This window comes from Nematolebias whitei, chromosome 18 (genome assembly GCF_014905685.2).
Source record: "Nematolebias whitei isolate Nwh7 chromosome 18, NemWhi1, whole genome shotgun sequence".
Taxonomy (NCBI): domain Eukaryota; kingdom Metazoa; phylum Chordata; class Actinopteri; order Cyprinodontiformes; family Rivulidae; genus Nematolebias; species Nematolebias whitei.
Genome location: NC_056515.1, coordinates 15,440,132 through 15,457,542, shown reverse-complemented (window position 1 = coordinate 15,457,542; position 17,411 = coordinate 15,440,132). Strand labels below are relative to the sequence as shown.

Here is a 17,411-nt window from a genome sequence, read left to right as displayed (position 1 = left end):
GGGGGGGGGGGCTCGCTGACCCCCCATCAGTCTGCCACGAGCCACAGAGTGACAGCATTATCATACACGCGCAGGAGGAGCGCAGCCAATCAGCGCGCGCTGCGGGCTATAAAAGCTGCAGATCTGCGCCTCGCGCACATCCTGAAGGATTTCTTCTTCACCAGAACAGAACCTCGGAGGAATATCTGCTTCACCATGACCCTGGAGGAGGTTCTGATCCAGAAGCCTGAGCGCGCTCAGTGCGCCGGGGAGGCCCTGCGGGAGGTTCTGGTCTCCGCCAAAGACAACGAGTCTCTCACCGTGGGGGTGTACGAGTGCGCCAAAGTCATGAACCTGTGAGTATCTGAGCCCACGTGAAAGTTCTAACCGGGTTCTGGTGGGTCCGTGTCTCATGGCTCCTGTGTCCACAGAGACCCGGACAGCGTGTCCTTCTGCGTCCTGGCCGTGGACGAGCAGTTCGAGTGCGACGTGGCCCTGCAGATCCACTTCACCCTCATCCAGTCCTTCTGCTTCGACAACCACATCAGCCTCGTGAGGGTCGGGGACGCGCAGCGCCTGGCCGACGTCGTGCGCGACGTGAAGGCGGAGCAGCTGGAGGACGCGCGCTGCGTCCTGATCACGGTGAGACCTCAGCGCAATGCTTGGCTGTAACTTTAACCAGAAGCGCGTGACTGAGCCGGTTGTGTGTGTGCGCGTAGACCCCTGCAGAGGACTGGGAGGACCCGGCCCTGGACAAGCTGCACCGCTTCTGTGAGGAGAGCCGCCGGAAGAACGACTGGCTCCCGGAAGTCACTCTGCCCGCGCGCTGAGCTCCTCCACCTGCGCGAGCCTGCAGCTCAGCATCATCATCATCATCATCCCTGGACGCTCCTGGGGAGGTTCCGGTCCAGGCCGCACGGCGCCGGCCCCCCCAGCGTGGCTCCATTCTTTCTGTGAATGAGGCCGGGGGGGCCGCAGGGGCCACACGTCGACCCTCATTCTTTGTGCGGATGAGGTTTGGAGAGGGAGAAGAAGCGCGCGTGCCCCCGTGGCAGCGCGCACGCACGCGCAGCAGGAGAAGCGGTGCTGAGGAAGAGGAGCTCATGGAAAGAGACTTTTCACTGACGGCCTCTTCGTGGAAGCAACACGACAACAGTTGCAGCAACAAGTTTCCCACTTTCCAGAATTGTCTTAATCCTCTAAAGGTTTCACTTTAGAAATGACAAACATTTACCTTCAAACATTTAAAAAATGTTTTTATCTAAAGGTTTCACTTTAGAAACGTTGTTAATCACTTTAGACAAACATTTAAAGTTAGAGGAAAAACATTGAGAGAAATGATTCTTAGACTTTGTTAGAAAAACACGTTCTCTTTATTTAAAGTTGAGTTTTAGCTGATGTTGTAGAAACTGTAGACTCCTTAAACTTTCTATGTTTTTATATAAGTGTTTTTACATAAAAACACTTAGATCTGATCATTAAATGTGAAACAAACTGAACATTTGACACTCGCTCACTGTCTGATCTGAACGTTCATGAAACTCTGGTAAAAAAAAACATGTAGGTTTACTTTAACTGTGAATAAACGATTGAAGCAGCATTGTGTTTGTGTCGGTGAAAACTCATCTGCATGTGAATGAACCTGCTCACAATACCAGAGCCCCCCCGGGCCCGGCGGCTCCGGCTGACGCTCACAGGGACCATTGTCTGGGCTGCAGATGTCTGCCGGGCCACGCTGCACCATCTGCCGCCCGGGGGCGGGAGGGGTCAGCCTGGGGGGGCAGGGGGTCTAGCAGCTGCTGTTCAGACTATTTACCAGCAGATACTTGCTGAAAGTTTTGTAAACATGTTCAATAAGTTCTACAGACGTGGGGGGGGGGGGGGGGACACACCTAGATTAAACATCTTGTCAGGTGGTTCTGAATCAGGCACTTCCACAGAAACTTTAAATGTGTTCGCTGTAAGAAACGTTTCCAGTTCAAGGGTGGGACTGGATGTCAGGACAGCACACAGAACTTGGAGGTGTGCCTGAGGCCCCTGTAGGCCCGGAGCCCCTCTCGTTTCGGGTCCCGGACCATCCCTCGGACCACCGGCAGGGAGTCGCAACCCCTCCTCCTGTGGGCTCGGTGCAGCAGGATCCGGTAGACCCCGGTGACGGGGCTGCGGCTGTCCGTCAGCTGGTTGTTCTGGAGGTGTTCCGCCGTGAAGCCGAGCTCCTCCAGCGAGCTCCGGACCTCGTCCTCCACCTCGTCCTCCAGGCTGCCGCGCTCCGAGTCCAGCAGGCTCTGCAGAGAACTGGACGGTGTCACAGGAACCAGAGACCAGGGGAACTCCACCGGGAGGAGCCAGTCGCAGCCCAGCATCTGGTCGACGGCGCAGCGCTCCGAGGGGACGGCCTTCAGGATGCCCCTGATGAGCCTCTGGCAGGGGCCCGGGACCCAGGGGGGGACGGTGTAGTTCCCCTCGAGGATGCAGCGCCGCAGCTTGCCCATGGTGTCGGCCCGAAACGGCATGGTTCCGGTCACCATGAAGAACAGCAGGACGCCCATGGCCCACACGTCCACCGACGGGCCCAGGTAGCTCTCGTCCCTGAAGAGCTCCGGGGCGGCGTAGGGCGGCGAGCCGCAGAACGTGTCGAGGGCGCTGCAGCGGCTCGACACCCGGGTGCTGAAGCCGAAGTCGGCCACTTTCACGCAGCCGGTGCTGGTGAACAGAACGTTCTCCGCCTTCAGGTCCCGGTGCACGATGTTCAGGTTGTGCTGCGGAGACAAACACACAAGATTTCAGAACGTTTCACTGACTCACGGGGAGGAAAGGTCCACTCACACAGGCTTCGTTTGTCTGTTAGCAAAATATCTCCTGAACCAGTGGGCCGGTTTGAATGAAACTCTCATGAAGCAACCACTGAACCATCTACAACTGTTAGAGGCACTGTTCAAGATGGCCGCCACAGCTAATAAACAGAAACATGACTCAGATAAGGGTGGCGTCAACTTTTTGGACTTTTATAACACATTTAAAATAAACAATTTATCAAGAACACATCTTCAGTTTGGAACTTTATTTTCTCTAAATTAGGAGGTCTACATTTATTTCTATTTTGTAATAATGTTGAGAAAGTCCCTCAAAACTGTCCAGTTTTCATAAACAGACGCTTCTCTCTCGGTCGTTGATTTACAAACATAATTTCTCTCCACACAGATATTATATCTGGAACAATAGAGACATCTTGTATAAAAACAAATCCTTATTTTACATAGAAGTACAGCAGGACAGAATCCAGCACTGTTACCATTTGATCCAACCAAACTTGAAATTGTTCCAATCTGCTCCTCAGTCCATAATATCAACCGTATCTATTTCAGAAAGATGTTGTCAACTCCATATGTGGTACCTTATCGGAACAACTTTATTAATAACCTTAACAGGAAAAGGATTTGAACTTTACCAACCAGTTACATGATAAATAATAAAGTAAGAGAAGTATCTTTCAAAATTATTCATAGATTTTACCCATCCTAAATCTATATACAACGGTGTAACAAGGATATAAATATAATTTGCTCCTTTTGTGATGAAAACCCAGAAGATGTCTTCACTTATTTTGTTCTTGCTCCTTCTCGATTCAATTTTGGAAAAGTATTTGTATTTCTACTTTCATAGAACCAGATCTTTTACTTTGCTGTGAACATGTTTTGTTTGGCTTCACTGACCCCACAGCTAAAGAAAAACAGTTCTATATTATTAATCTCATTATATACCGAGCCAAATGGCATATTCATAAATGTCGATACACTAATCAAAAACCTCTTATCTCCATTTTTGAAAATGAGGTCAAACAATACATGAAAACTATTAAATACTCCACCAACACGAGGCCATAAAAACTTGCACCTCATGTGCTCTCTTCAATATATTTATGTAATATGTTGTTGTAAATTATTGTCTCAGTGTTTGTAACCCTGGGCCCACTCTGAATAATCACCTACATCAGAAGAACCAGGGAAACAATAAATCTGGGCTACAGTAAAACCGGTACCTCACAGAACATTTGGAACCCGTCTCCAAGCATTCCTCAGGTCGTCTCAAACAAATTGAAGTCGCCAGAACCAAAAATGGACGAGCAGCGAGTTTGAATATTCAAACTTTATAAAATAATGTTTTTTCCAACACAAATCTCCGACCCTTATATGGTGGTATTTTATTGTGAAAGGATGAACATAAAGTTGTTTCTGCTTTAAACTTTGTTTTAATGATTAGTCTGAACCTCGAGGTTCTGGAAGCTGGACCGGACCAGGTGGAGCTCCAGGATTTGAACCCTCGACAGCTTGAAGGAGAGTCATCAAATCTTCAACAGGATCTCTTCACGTTAAGTCTGGAGCAGATTTTTGGCAACATGGATGAAACCTCAGAGTAAGTTCTGGTCCAAAGTTCAGCAGGAGTTGGTGGAAAATCTGTTTCCTGGTCGTTGAGTGTTGCCAGCAGACAGATCCCGGTGAGATCCAGGCTTCAGATGATCCACCATATCAGAACTGTGATCCTTCTTGTGCCCTGCAGCAGCTGAGCAGGACGTTCTCAGCTGAGGTTTCAACGACCGACACCTGAAGACTTCCTGCTCCAGAACATCCACACCTCACGGAGAAAACTCTTAGGGTTCAGGTCCAGCTCGAGGTTCTGGCTCCAGTAAATGGTTTACAAAGATCCACCTGTTCCTCCGTGTGCACAGATCGGACGCCTGCATTATAAGTTCTGTCTGTCTTCTGTCAGGTGCTGGACCCACAGAACCTCTCAGACTCACCATGTATTTGACAGCGGAGAGGATCTGGGCGAAGGTGATCTTGCTGGCGTTGTCGGACAGTTTCCCCTCGGTGCAGATCCGGTTGTGCAGGTCTCCTCGGCCCGCGTACTCCAGCACCAGGAAGATGCGGCTCGGCGTCTCCACCACCTCGTACAGACGGATCACGTTGGGATGCTGCAGGGACTCCATGCTGCTGATCTCTCTGGAGAGCAGGCGATGGGCCTGGGCGTCCAGACGCATCCGGTCCAGGATCTTCAGGGCCACTTTGTCTGTAGACAAAAAGCACCGAGATGTTCAGATCTCATGTTTTATTGAGGAGGAACATCGTGAACAATCGTTAGAACAAAAACATGTTGGACCATATTAAGAAGAAAACCCTGGACGTTCTTCAACACTTTTAAGTTGTTCAGCTCCAGGTCCATGGTCCATGGAGGACCTGCGGAGACCAGTGGTTGGAGCTTCTGGAGGACCTGAGGAGACTAGTTGTGTTTCTGTAAACACAATGTAAATGTTTTTTGCTGAATAAATTTGCTGAAAGCTGCTGAAAAAGCTAAAAGTTACTTAAAATACAGCAATGGCTGAAAAGTGGGAAGACGGAGCACAAAGAAGCTGAAATGATTAAAAAAAAAAAAAACAATAAAATGCCTGAGTTACCAGAAAAGAGAAAAAAGGAACACAAAAAGCTTCAATTAGCTGAAAATAGGCTAAAAAAAAAAACTTGGGGAAAATAGTACAAGCTGACGTAAGCAGAAAAGTAGCCAAATGCTAAAAGGAGCCTAAAAAGCTAAAATTAGAGGAAAGATGCAAGGAAAAAAAAGACAACAAAAAAAATTGCTGAAATGAGCAGAAAGAAGCTGACGGAACCAGAAAATGGCATGAATAAGCTGAAAACAGCTGAAATGAGCAGTAACGGTTGTAAACAGCTGAAAGGGTTTGAAGGACGTGGAGAGATTCATGTTCAATGAAAAAAAAAAAAAAAACATGGCCGACAATGCTAAATGTGTCAAAGTAAAAAATGCACAAATGGCAGAAGTCAGAGCAGGAATGTCCTGAAGGAGCCGAACGTTTTCATACTTGAATTGTTGAAATAGAAGAAAAACTGAGGAATGAGTTCGATGCCAGAACGTGTCTGGAAGGATCAATGACGATGTGGAAACATTCAAACTATTCAGTAAGAAACAACCATTTCTCCCAGTCAAGACTTCCTGTTCACCTTTAGTCAGAGCGTGGAAGGCCAGTTTGACCCTGGAGAAGGTCCCGCAGCCGATCTCCCCTCGGACCTTGTAGAACCCGACCCTGCGGCCGATGATCAGCTCCTTGATGGTCCTCTCGTTCTTGCACATGGCGGTGGTGAGCTTCTGCAGGGGCATGAGGCGCAGTGAGGCCTCCTCCTCCTCTGGGCATCCATCAGAACTCTCCGTCAGGCTGTAGAGGCTCAGGCTGAGCCTCAGGCGGGTCACCTGGTACTGACCTCCAGGCATGTCTACAACAGAACCACCATGAACAGGAAGACACAACACTCAGAACATTTTAATTTAAAACATGTTACATTAAAGCTCTAAATCATTTCCCACTCAAACATTTGCAGAAAACTCTTTTTAAACTTCAGGAGATAAATGAAGTCCACCTCCTTCAGGTCCAAACAAAACACAAGTTACTGAGTCGTTATTTATTTAACAAAAACTGGTTCCAGGTCCTGATCCAGAGGCCTGTAGAACCTCCTTCAGTGGTTTCCTGTTTGTCCCTCCTGGTTCTGGAGGAGTTCTGACCCACTCTTTTTTCCAGTGTTGGTTTCTTCTCAGCTCTCTGAAGGTCCACCACAGCATCTCGGTCAGGCTGAGGTTCTGGACTCTGACTGGACAGGTGCAGCACCTTGGTTCTGTTCTTTTGGACCCGTTCTGTTGTAGATTATCTGCTGTGTTTGGATCATGGTTCTGTAGGACCCAGATTGATCCCAGCTTCAGCTGTTGGGACTCCAGAACTCTTTGGTCTACAGAGGAGTACGGGTCCACTTATACCCCATTTCCACGGCTCCTACTCAGTCCCAACTCTGCTCAGCCCTCCACACAAAGACCCATACTCCACCAGAACTTTTTAGATGATTTTTTTAGCTGATTCGGGACCTTGTTTTGTTCCTGCTTTTCTGGTGGGACCGTCGAGCTGACTCTGCAGGACTCTGATTGGTCAGAGGGAGGAGTCACTGGATCTCAGAAACTTTTTACCGATCCTCCATTTGCAATTTCTCGGAACGCGAAGCAGCGGCTGGATCTATTTTAAAGATTTTAAAAACAATAATGACAACACCGTGTTTAATGCAGAAGTCCAGGAGTTTTTTGTGTTTGGTGACCGACAATAAAATCTGAGCGAGCGGCGTCACTGCGGAGGATCATACGAGCTGCCGACCCGTCGAAGCACGAGAGGCCGGTCCCCGAGCCCCGGCCTCGCCTGCTCAGAAAGGACGGATTCTGAGCCCTGGCAGGCAGGAGGACCGGGACAGAGGGTGAAAATGTTATTTTTTTTTTTTTTTTTTACATTTAATGTATAAAAAATAATGGTTTTCTTGTTATCAGTGAAGAATAAAAATAAATTAATGGTGCCGGCTTCATCATGAAATCCTGTTTTCACTTTGACTTTATTAAATAATCTGGTAATTAAAGTTAAAGTTAATTCAACTGAAAAATTATAAAAAGACAAAATTATTGAATCTCTTGTATTTTCCTCAAACATGTTTAAAGAAGAGACACAGCCTTTGGTTCAACTTTATTATCACAAAACAAGAATTACACTTTAAATCAAAGCTAAAATAAAATAATCTGAAACAAAACCACTTGTAAATACATCAATTTTTTCTTCTTCTTCGTTCGGCTGCTTTAGGGGTCGCCACAGTGAACTAAGTCGCACGAAGACTTGGCAGTTATTTTTACGCCGGATGTCCTTCCACAGCCTCTGTGTGGAGCACAGAGCTGCTATCTAGGACACCCGGAGGAGCAGGTGGTGTTAAGGGCCTTGCTCAAGGGCCCAGAGTGGGAAGAAGGAGGGTGGGGGCAGGTGTGGGTGCTTCACCTACCCCACCCACATTTTTGATGTTGTCTGTACTGGGGCTTGAACCGGTGATCACAGGCCCACCTTCTCTAACCTCTGCGCCACCACTCCCCATGTAAATATGATGAAGGAAAATATGGAATTTTAGATATAAATGTTTTTGTAGGATATGGTTCATCAGATTTAATTCAGTTTATTTATAAAGCGCCAAGTCACAACAGAAGTCATCTCAGGGCACTGAACAGAAACATGCATTTTTAAAAACAATAATTTAACATTATTTATCGGAGGAGCAGACTGCTTTGAGTTTAACTCATCGCAGAACTCTCACTCAGTGAACTAAAGTTCATTAAAAGTTCATGAGCAGGATTTTGGGTTCTGGACACGCCTCCAGGGCCCGTCCTGAAGTGCGGTGCAAGTCAGGCTGATCTGAGCAGAGTTGAGGCTGAGTAGGAGCAGAGCAAAAGTGGCATTATAGAGACTGACAGGAGCCCAAACCATCAGCCCTCCACTTCCGTGCTGACAGCTGGGAGGAGCTGTTTGCTGCAGTGCATTCTGGGTAAACATCTTGTTCTGGTGCTGAAGTCTTGTGGTTCCTTCAGAGGAAACTTTACAAACCTAAGTTGAGCTGCCATGTTGTTTTAGATAGAAAAGGTCATGACCTTTGACCTGCTGAGGTCTGTAGAGTCACTGCAAAGTCTGACCTTCAGGGTGAATCAACTGTCTGAAATGTTCTACTCTTGTGAAAAATCTCTCTCTCTGTAGAACAATGGACACTAAATGACCTTTGACCCTTCACAGATTGACTGACAGCAACAGCTGCTTCTTGTCTCTTGCTGTTGTCTTTCTGCCCTGACATTGTGTTAACACACACCAGTCTGCTCCAGATCAGAGGCGGCTCCACTGATGACCAGTTCATCAGCAGCTCCAGATGATCCTGGACCTCTGAGATCCTGGAAGCAGCAGCTGGAACCAGTTTTTACACTTTCACCTTTAACTTTTGTTTAATAAATAACGATTCTGTAAAACCTGTCGCTCACTTGAGGTTGAGTTTGAATTATTGTAGAATCTGATGAAGAGCCATCAGTTTATGTCCTGGCACTCTAGAACTGAAAGAGGTGGACCTTTTCCTTATGACAAACCTCGGTACCTGGACCTGCATCATCCAGCCCTGGTGCAGCTGAAGCATCAAGAACAAAGAGTTTTTCTTACCCAGAGACTGAGGTGCTCCTCTACATCAAAACATCCGTAGAATCCATTACAAATAAAAATAAAGTTCTTCTTTTGGCCCAGAATGAGCCAGAGAGAAAAGTTTCTTACATGTTGAACAAGAACATAAGCATCCTCGTCAGTTCTACTCTGAAGAACTGAACGCTGAGTCCACAGGGGGGGGGGGGGGGGGGGGGGGGCACCCCTCTTTGTCCTGACCCACCTGGCCTCACCACCTCCGTCATATGTCTCCAAGTGACGAAGGTTAAGGTGGTGTCATGATCTTTAATCCTTAGAATTGAGGTCTTCCATAAATCAAAGTATGAAATGACAGAAAGCTGCAGCAGATCATGAGCATGAAGACAGACTGAACACGGACACCTGCGTGAGGGAAACGGCTCATTGATCTCTGAAAGACGAGTCCCAGGTCTTTGTGCAGATGAAACCTTATATAACAGTCTTACACAATGTTCTCGTAGAGATTACCTCCATGTTCCCTCCACACGGCGGCTGAAGAGCACAGATAAACAGATTACAGATCAGCACCTCAGAGGCCACAACGTCTTCATTCAGGTCTACAATGCCTCACTGATGATTCTGAGTCAAATCAAGTGAGCTTGGGTCCACAGAGGGGACGGTTTGGGTCATTTAGGGGGTTCAGACAGCAGCACACAGTGGAACAGGTTTGAGGTTCACGATCAGCTAGGAGCTGCTGATCCTCATCAGTGGGACCACCTCTGATCTGGAGCATACAAGTGTGTGTTAAAATGTCAGGGTGGAAAGACTCGTGGCGGCTGGCAAATGGCGGGTGCTAGGGCGCCGCCTCACCCCGTTACCTTGAATAAGACATAAAAAATGAAATAAAAATGAAATAATAAAATAAAAATATTTCAAAATATATGTATATATATATGGGCAGCATGGTGGCACAACTGGTAGAGCTGCTGCCTCTCAGCGAGCAGGTCCCTGGTTCAAACCCCGGTCCAGGGGCCTTTCTGGGTGGAGTTTGCATGTTCTCTCCGTGCATGCGTGGGTTTTCTCCGGGTGCTCCGATTTCCTCCCACAGACCAAAAACATGCATGTTAGGCTGATTGGTAACTCTAAATTGTCCCTAGGTGTGAGTGAGAGAGTTAATGGTTGTTTGTCTCGTTTGTCTCTATGTGTCCCTGTGATGGACTTGCGACCCGTCCAGGGTGTACCCCGCCCCTCGCACAGTGATTGCTGGACATGGGCACCAGCAACCCCCGTGACCCAAAATGGAATAAGTGGGTAAAGATAATGGATGGATGGATGTATATATATTTTTAAATATACTGTATGTGTATTTTTTTGTTGTTGTGTGAGATAAATATTTTAGTTAATGATCAGTAAAGTTGTTTTGTTTATTAACGTTGTCTACTTGATGATGTATTTACGTCCTGGGGCGCAAAAATCTTTGCCCATAGACTCTTGTTAAAAGTTATACATAAACAATAACTCCTCTTCATTACAAGATATAGGACTATTCTGGGCGCAACTCTCCTGCGCCCAGACTGCATGCATGGTATGGATTGTGCTCCTGGAAGAGATCGTGCAGTGACACAACCAGGCTATGCTGCAGGTAGGCTTTAAGTCATTGAAAGCTCTTTATCTAATTCCTATGTTGCCATTACTGACTGATATGCCTCTCAACTTTTAGATGTCTCTGTTTGTGAAAAAAACCTTCAGCTGACCGTGTAAACGTGGGAAGTGGTGAGTTTGTTTGTTTCTGGAATTAGCATGCTAGTGCTAGCCTCCAGGTTATTGTACTGAGCTCTGTGATTGCTGCATTTAAGTGCTTATATAAAAACTATCAAACATTAATACTTTTCTATACTAAATGTCACTGATGGTGTTATACCGTTTCTGAACACCTGCACTTGTATTGATCTGGAGAATGAAAAACAAGCTTCTTGCAATAAGTAGATAGTTCCTAATGTTAACAATGAAGCATTTAAATTGAAGCTACATTGAAATGGTGAAACGCTATATTGTGTGCTAAGGTGCAATATTAGAACCTTTGATATTAGGAATATTTGAGTAGTCAAATAATGAACTTGATTTTATTTAGGTACCACATCCCTCCAGCAGTTGAACTGTGATCTTCTGAATTAGTTTTATTATAAACCATCCTTTATAAATATTATTTAGGACAAATATATGTTACATATATGTACATACATACATACATACATATATATACGCACACACATATACTGTATACACTGTATATATGTGTACACACACACACACATATATATATATATATACTTTGTACACATATATATACGTGTATATATATCTGTATGTATATATATGTATATGTGTGTCTATTCTGGAGTTATAGTCCCCCTGGAGAAAACTTCACCAGCCGCCACTGAAAGACCATGCAATTGTGAGAGGACTGAGCTTCAGCTCGGACCCTACAGGCCTCAGTCAGCAGGTTAATGGTACCAGTACTTCACTGGGCTGCAACTGGTGACTAATAGCATTCTCACTACAAAATAGTTGCAGTCCTCGTCAGAGGTGTGGACAATTTTTATGCAGCTTTCTGTAAGTTCTAGAGCATTAGTGCCAAATGTTGACTCGTGTAGAGGAGCTCAGCTTTGACAGAAACAGTGAAGGCTTCAGGCAGAACGTCCAGGTCTACAAATAACATCAAGGACGGATAATTATTTAAAAAACTGCTCCATCACCAAATGTGGGGCGGCTGCTGGGGTGTGTGTGAAGTGTTAGTAGCAGTGCTGCCTGGTCAGAAACAACTAGTCAAGCAGCTCCTCCAGCTGTCAGCACGGGGGGTGGAGGCTGATGGTTTGGGCTCCTTCAGTCAGAGTGGACCAGAACTCTGTAGACCAAAGGTTTCTGGAGGCAGATGTGAGTCCATCTGTCCAACAGCTGAAGCAGAACCATGATCCAAACACAGCAGCTGATCTACAACAGAACGGGTCAGAAAGAACAGAACAAGGTCCAGTCAGAGTCCAGAACCTCAGCCTGATTGCTTCACTGTGGTGGACCTTCAGACTGAGCAGAACCCTCTGGAACCTGATAAGACCAAAATATTTGTGACGTAAACGAGAGAGGACTTTATTTTCCCAGAAGTTTTATTAAACGTCTTCTGACATTTGGACCTGCAGGACGGCAGCTTGTTCCCCCGCCGGGCAGAACCGGACAACTAAACTAAACCTCAAACTGCACATTTATAAGAACCAGAACATCCAGCGTTAAAACTCCAAATGAGCCTGGTGCCGCTCACTTTCACCGTCGGTCTCCACTAAACTGAATCTAGAAGAAGAACGGCTGCATGAGAACATTTATAAACCGAACCAATCAAAATAAACTCTTGAATGGAAGCAGCAGGATGAGCCTGACCCCCCCCCCCCCCACCACCACCACCACCACCTGCAGGAGCCTAACTGGATTAAAGTCTCAGACATGCAGCGTGTGCGTCCATGTGCTTCCTGCGAGCTCAGAGGTCAAACAACTCATTTTAATGAAGCTTATGCAACAGCAGATCAGCAACAGTCAAAAGGTTCTGAACGCAGGTCCAGAGCCCGTTGGACCTCTGATGAACTAGAACTTTCTTTTCTTCAGACGGTTGTCGGTGAGGCTGCTGGGCCGCGCCCTCTCCTCCAGCTCTTTGATTCTCTGACGTAAAGCTGCGATCTCTTTATTCTTCTCCTCCTGGAAAAAGTGCAGCTTCTGAGGAAACAAGCAGGATTGATCCACGCCGTTCAAGTTAGCAGCAAATGATCAGAGCCGTGACGTCACAACACAGACCAGCACGGCTGGTTCTGCTCACCTGCTTCAAGACACTCTGTGGAAGCAGGCTGGAGCCATGACGCTGCTGCTGGCTCCTCTCAGCCGAACTCTGAACTCTGGCCAACTTCGCACCAAACTGTGAAGAAGACAACAGAGACAGGAAGAGGAAGTCCGTGAAACTGAGCGGACCCTCAGAGTGTGGAGTTCATCACATCCTGCGGGTGAAATGAAACGTGTTGCAGACAACGTAAACGAGGTCATAAAGAGAGAGACTCGCATAAAAAAAATCATTTTAAACTAATAACAAAAGATCTTTTTCACAGGATCGCTCTGAAGTGTGACGTGAGCGGTGCCACACCAAGCATGTGAACAAAGTGAAAAGCAAGAAGAGCAGAAATGTTTCAAACTGTGAAGACCGACCCCGAACCACAACAAGCCTCTCAGTCCTCCCCCAACCACGAGGAAGTTCGGCTGATTTAGCTCCGGCGTGAAAATTACAACCCAAAGTTGAGGAAGAGCAGCTGCAACACAAGTGTTTAATAATATCACAGCCCATCAACACATCGTGTGTGTGTGTGTGTGTTTATGGAAAAAGGCTGTAACATATGGCAGCACGGTGGATCAGTTGGTAGAGCTGCTGCCTTTAAGTGAGAAGGTTGCTGGTCCAAATCCCAGCTGGGGGCCTTTCTGGGTGAAGTTTGCAGGTTCTCTCCATGCATGCGTGGGTTTTCTCCGGGTGCTCCATTTTCCTCCCACAGACCAAAAACATGCATGTTAGGCTGATTGGTAACTCTAAATGGTCTCTAGGTGAGAGAGAGAGAGTGTATGGTTGTTTGTCTCATTTGTCTCCAGGTGTCCCTGTGATGGACTGGAGACCTGTCCAGGTGTCCCCAACTCTCACACAAAGATGTGACTTCATGTTTTTTTTTTCATCTGTACGTTTTGAAGAGTTTTAAGACCCAACATGGAATGAAGGACTTTTGAAGAACTTGCAGAAACTGTTCACCAACAATGAGTACTATCATTAGTGTCCGTCCACTGGGTCATGAGATATTTTACTAACAAGCAGAAAAACACAAAAACATGAATTTTCACCCTCTGTCTTTGGTGTAATTTATAAACGCGCTGTTTATCAGAGAACATCTGGTTATTTCTTTCTGACCTCCATCTGAAGTTTGAGGAGCTCGCTCTTCCTCTCCCTGTCCTGCTCCTTCAGCCTCTTCATCTCCTCCACAGCCACACGTTTGTCCTCCAGCAGCTTCTTCACCTCAGCATCTTTAGCTGCCACTGCGAGCACAAACAAGCAGACATTTTTATTATTAGAGCCGAGGGAAAACAACAACAACGAAGGACAAATAAATAAAATCACATTTAGGTTCATTTCAGATCCTCCTTCACAACTTGAGGTTTTTTCTGACGCATTAAATTAAAACAAATGTTTTGTTATCACTGTTCTGTCTTCTCACTTACTCATCATGCTCATATCCAGAGAAGACCCAAAAGAACATTTTTATTCTCGTCTGAAAGCTTTTCTTCATGCGCTCTTTAATTTAAAGACACCTGCTGGAGCACAAATCTTCTCAAAAGGAGAAGGACGGAGGTCAACAGATGACTGTGAGGACTCACACTGCTGCAGCGCCTCCTGCTGGACGTCCTCCAGCTCCCTCTTGTGTCCTTCTGCTGCTGCTGCTCTCATTTCGCCCACAAGCTGCTGAACTTCAGCTTCTCGGACCTTTGCCACAAACAAACCGCTGAGGAAACCAAAGCCCTGTGGTCGTATTTAAAGTCATGGATGTGTTCTCACCTCTGCTGCTCTTTCATTCTGTTCTTTCAGCTTTAAAATGTCGCTCTTCAGCTTCTCGTTTTCCACTGAAACAGAAACGTTCACAGATTTAGTTCTTCATAAAAAAGACGTCTCAACAACGATTTCTGACAAAAACAAGTCATTAATTTATGGATGTTTAACTTTGTTGTTTTGTTTTCTTCTTTGTTTCGCTAGCGCTTGTGTTGTTACAGGACTGCTCACCTTTCCTCCATCCTCCCCCTCCGGACAATAAAGCTATAAAATCTTAAATCTTATCAAATATTCCAACTACTCTATGAAATACTTCAAGCTGTTTGTGTTTTTGTTGAAAGTCAACAACAATGGTCTCCTCCTTCATCCGACTCTTATCAACTTTACTCATATTGCAGCATTTTACGTTGAACAAAATAAAACCAAAACACAATTTATGATTCCTAATCCCAAGATCTGCTTCTGCTATTCTTTAGTCATGCTTCAAAGTCCGTCCTCTGGTTCTGGACTCAGGTCTCGGGGGCAGCATCAGATCAGGGAGGTCCAGATCTCTCTTTCCACAGCCACCTCTTCCAGCCCTTCTGAGAGGACTCCAAGGTGTTCCCAGACCACAGAAGACCCTGGTCTTCCCCAGGGTCTCCTCCCAGTCTGAGCAGTTCGGAACACCTCCCTATGGAGGCGTCCAGGGTCCATCTCCTTAGGGTCTAAATCTCCTCATCTGTCTCCTCTGGATGTGGGGGAGCAGTGGTTCTACCCAGTGTCTCCTGGAGAACTGAACTTCTCACCCCGTCTCCTAAGGAGAGTCCAGCAGAGAGAACTCATTTAGACCTCGTGGATCCAGGATCTAGGTCTTCCAGTTTCTACCCAGAGTCCAGGACCAGAGGTGAGGGTAGAAGCATGGACCGAGCGGTACACAGAGGGTCTCCTACAATTAACATCAATTTTTCTATTATTAATGTGTCAATTGTGTAGTTTAGGAACACATTTTCTTCAACACAAGAAGCTGTTACCCTTGAGGTCGCACTGCTCCTGCAGGGTCTGCTGCAGCTGCTGCACTGTGATATGGAGGCTGTCTTTTTCTGCAACACATTGAACAAAATTAATCGTTTCATCATGTTTACACCTGATGCACACAAATAAATATGATTATTTACTACTGGAGTTTTATTCTAACTGGAAACTAAGACGTAATAATCTGAATACATTATTTTCTTTATTAACACGATAATTCACCAAACATCTATCTCCTCAAATCCCATTAAATACTATTAAATGGCATTAAAAGTTAAGTACAACATCCATCCATCCATCCATCCATCCATCCATCCATCCATCCATCTGTAGTGAACCTGATCTGACCTCAAATCTGATCAGATGGACAGAGACTGTTATTTCATTGATCTGCATCCAGAAATACAGTTTGAGCCATCTGGAGACTTTCTTTCTTGAATTAATCAAGTAGAAAAGACAATCCTCTATGATCATTACTATTTTACAAATGTTTGATAATCAAATTGTGTTAGTTCACTCAATGCTTACAGGTTGAAGAGAACTACTCATTTTTATTTTACATAAACAGTAAGTAATGATTTTTATTCCTCATTCAAAGAAGAAATCAGGTTAATATGCATTTCTTGATTTTCTGTCTTCAATGAGCAAGTTTTGTAAGTATGTTAAAGGTCGAGTCTCGGTCAACTAAAATGTTTACTGAGAAGAAATGTCATGTTTAAACTTTTTCAGAAGATAATAAGAGTGAGACTCCACGAAGTCTGGTTTTCTCCAATAATCTTTTCTGTATGTTGTAAACAATCTCATTCTCTGACCTCGAATTTGATAACATCTTACATCACAAACCACACCTCTATTCTGGTCCATCCACGAATCAGAAAGCTCTAAATTGACCCGGAAGTCAACTCATTTAAAATGTGGCAACTTCCCGGTTCTCTAGAGTCTGATGTCGGGAGTCTGATGTCGGGAGTCTGATGTCGGAAGTCTGATAGAGAGTGCAAAAGAGATGAAAGGAGTTCAGAGTTCTTGGATGCAAACGCATTCAGGATGATCCAGAGACGTTTTGGGATTATAACTTCTGTTTGAATAACCTCGCACGACTCTCGAAGGATTTCAGCTGCTCTCAACAGAGACGCTGAAAGAGTCAAGGAAGGATCCTATACCGACGCTGACCTATCATCAACCAGGTAACAGTCCACTTCGACCAAGCGTACCGTCGCAAGCTGAGATCTGAAGGAGCGTGCACGTTTCTGGTCAAACAGATTAATTCCCTCACAAATCTCTCTGTAAGATAAATCTCCATCTTCCATCTTAAACTCTCCCTTCTCCTAAAATCAATACAGATATCTTAGAAATATCTGAAGCAAAGTCCTCAATCACCCCCGTGTGATTGAAGTCCATTATCTGTGAAACTTGTCTGTTATTATTTTCATATTTTGCCAAATTAATGTAAATGTTTGATGTTAAACTTTGATTCTGAAAATAAATGACCGCATTCATTTTGATGGGTCAAAGATAAATAACGTCTCTCGTTACATTTCTGTTAAATTCAATGCACGACATTTACACAGTCAGAAAGATGAGGAACTCGTGAAAAAGTATGAATATATCCATATATGACATACTACATTTGGTGGCCCGTCCGTACGTTAGTACTACACATCCATCCATCCATCCATCCATCCATCCATCCATCCATCCATCCATCCATCCATCCATCCATCTGTAGTGAACCTGATCTGACCTCAAATCTGATCAGATGGACAGAGACTGTTATTTCATTGATCTGCATCCAGAAATACA

The 17,411-nt window shown here is 45.4% G+C and overlaps 3 protein-coding genes across 3 annotated transcripts in view; 1 reads left to right on the top strand and 2 right to left on the bottom strand.

Moving 5' to 3' along the window:
• Positions 1-142: 142 nt before the first annotated feature.
• Positions 143-1,127, top strand: gadd45gb.1 (growth arrest and DNA-damage-inducible, gamma b, tandem duplicate 1). Its single transcript, XM_037691950.1, has 3 exons — positions 143-335; positions 411-621; positions 699-1,127. Exons 1-3 carry the CDS (start codon positions 196-198, stop codon positions 807-809), a joined length of 462 nt encoding a protein of 153 aa, XP_037547878.1. The 5' UTR covers positions 143-195; the 3' UTR covers positions 810-1,127.
• An 849-nt stretch (positions 1,128-1,976) lies between these two features.
• On the bottom strand, positions 1,977-9,065 carry nim1kb (NIM1 serine/threonine protein kinase). Its single transcript, XM_037691941.1, is given in 4 exon segments — positions 1,977-2,738; positions 4,778-5,046; positions 5,991-6,260; positions 9,032-9,065. Coding segments are annotated over 4 exon segments (1,335 nt in total).
• Positions 9,066-12,467: 3,402 nt separating this feature from the next.
• ghrb (growth hormone receptor b) overlaps positions 12,468-17,411 on the bottom strand; it is a 39,179-nt gene continuing 34,235 nt past the window's right edge. Inside the window, exons 7-12 of the mRNA XM_037691940.1 lie at positions 15,611-15,679; positions 14,610-14,674; positions 14,432-14,537; positions 13,968-14,092; positions 12,846-12,941; positions 12,468-12,745 (exon numbers count right to left, since the gene is read on the bottom strand). Of these exons, the coding sequence (XP_037547868.1) occupies positions 12,617-12,745; positions 12,846-12,941; positions 13,968-14,092; positions 14,432-14,537; positions 14,610-14,674; positions 15,611-15,679 (590 nt within the window). The 3' untranslated portion in view covers positions 12,468-12,616. The remainder of the gene's footprint in view (positions 12,746-12,845; positions 12,942-13,967; positions 14,093-14,431; positions 14,538-14,609; positions 14,675-15,610; positions 15,680-17,411) is intronic.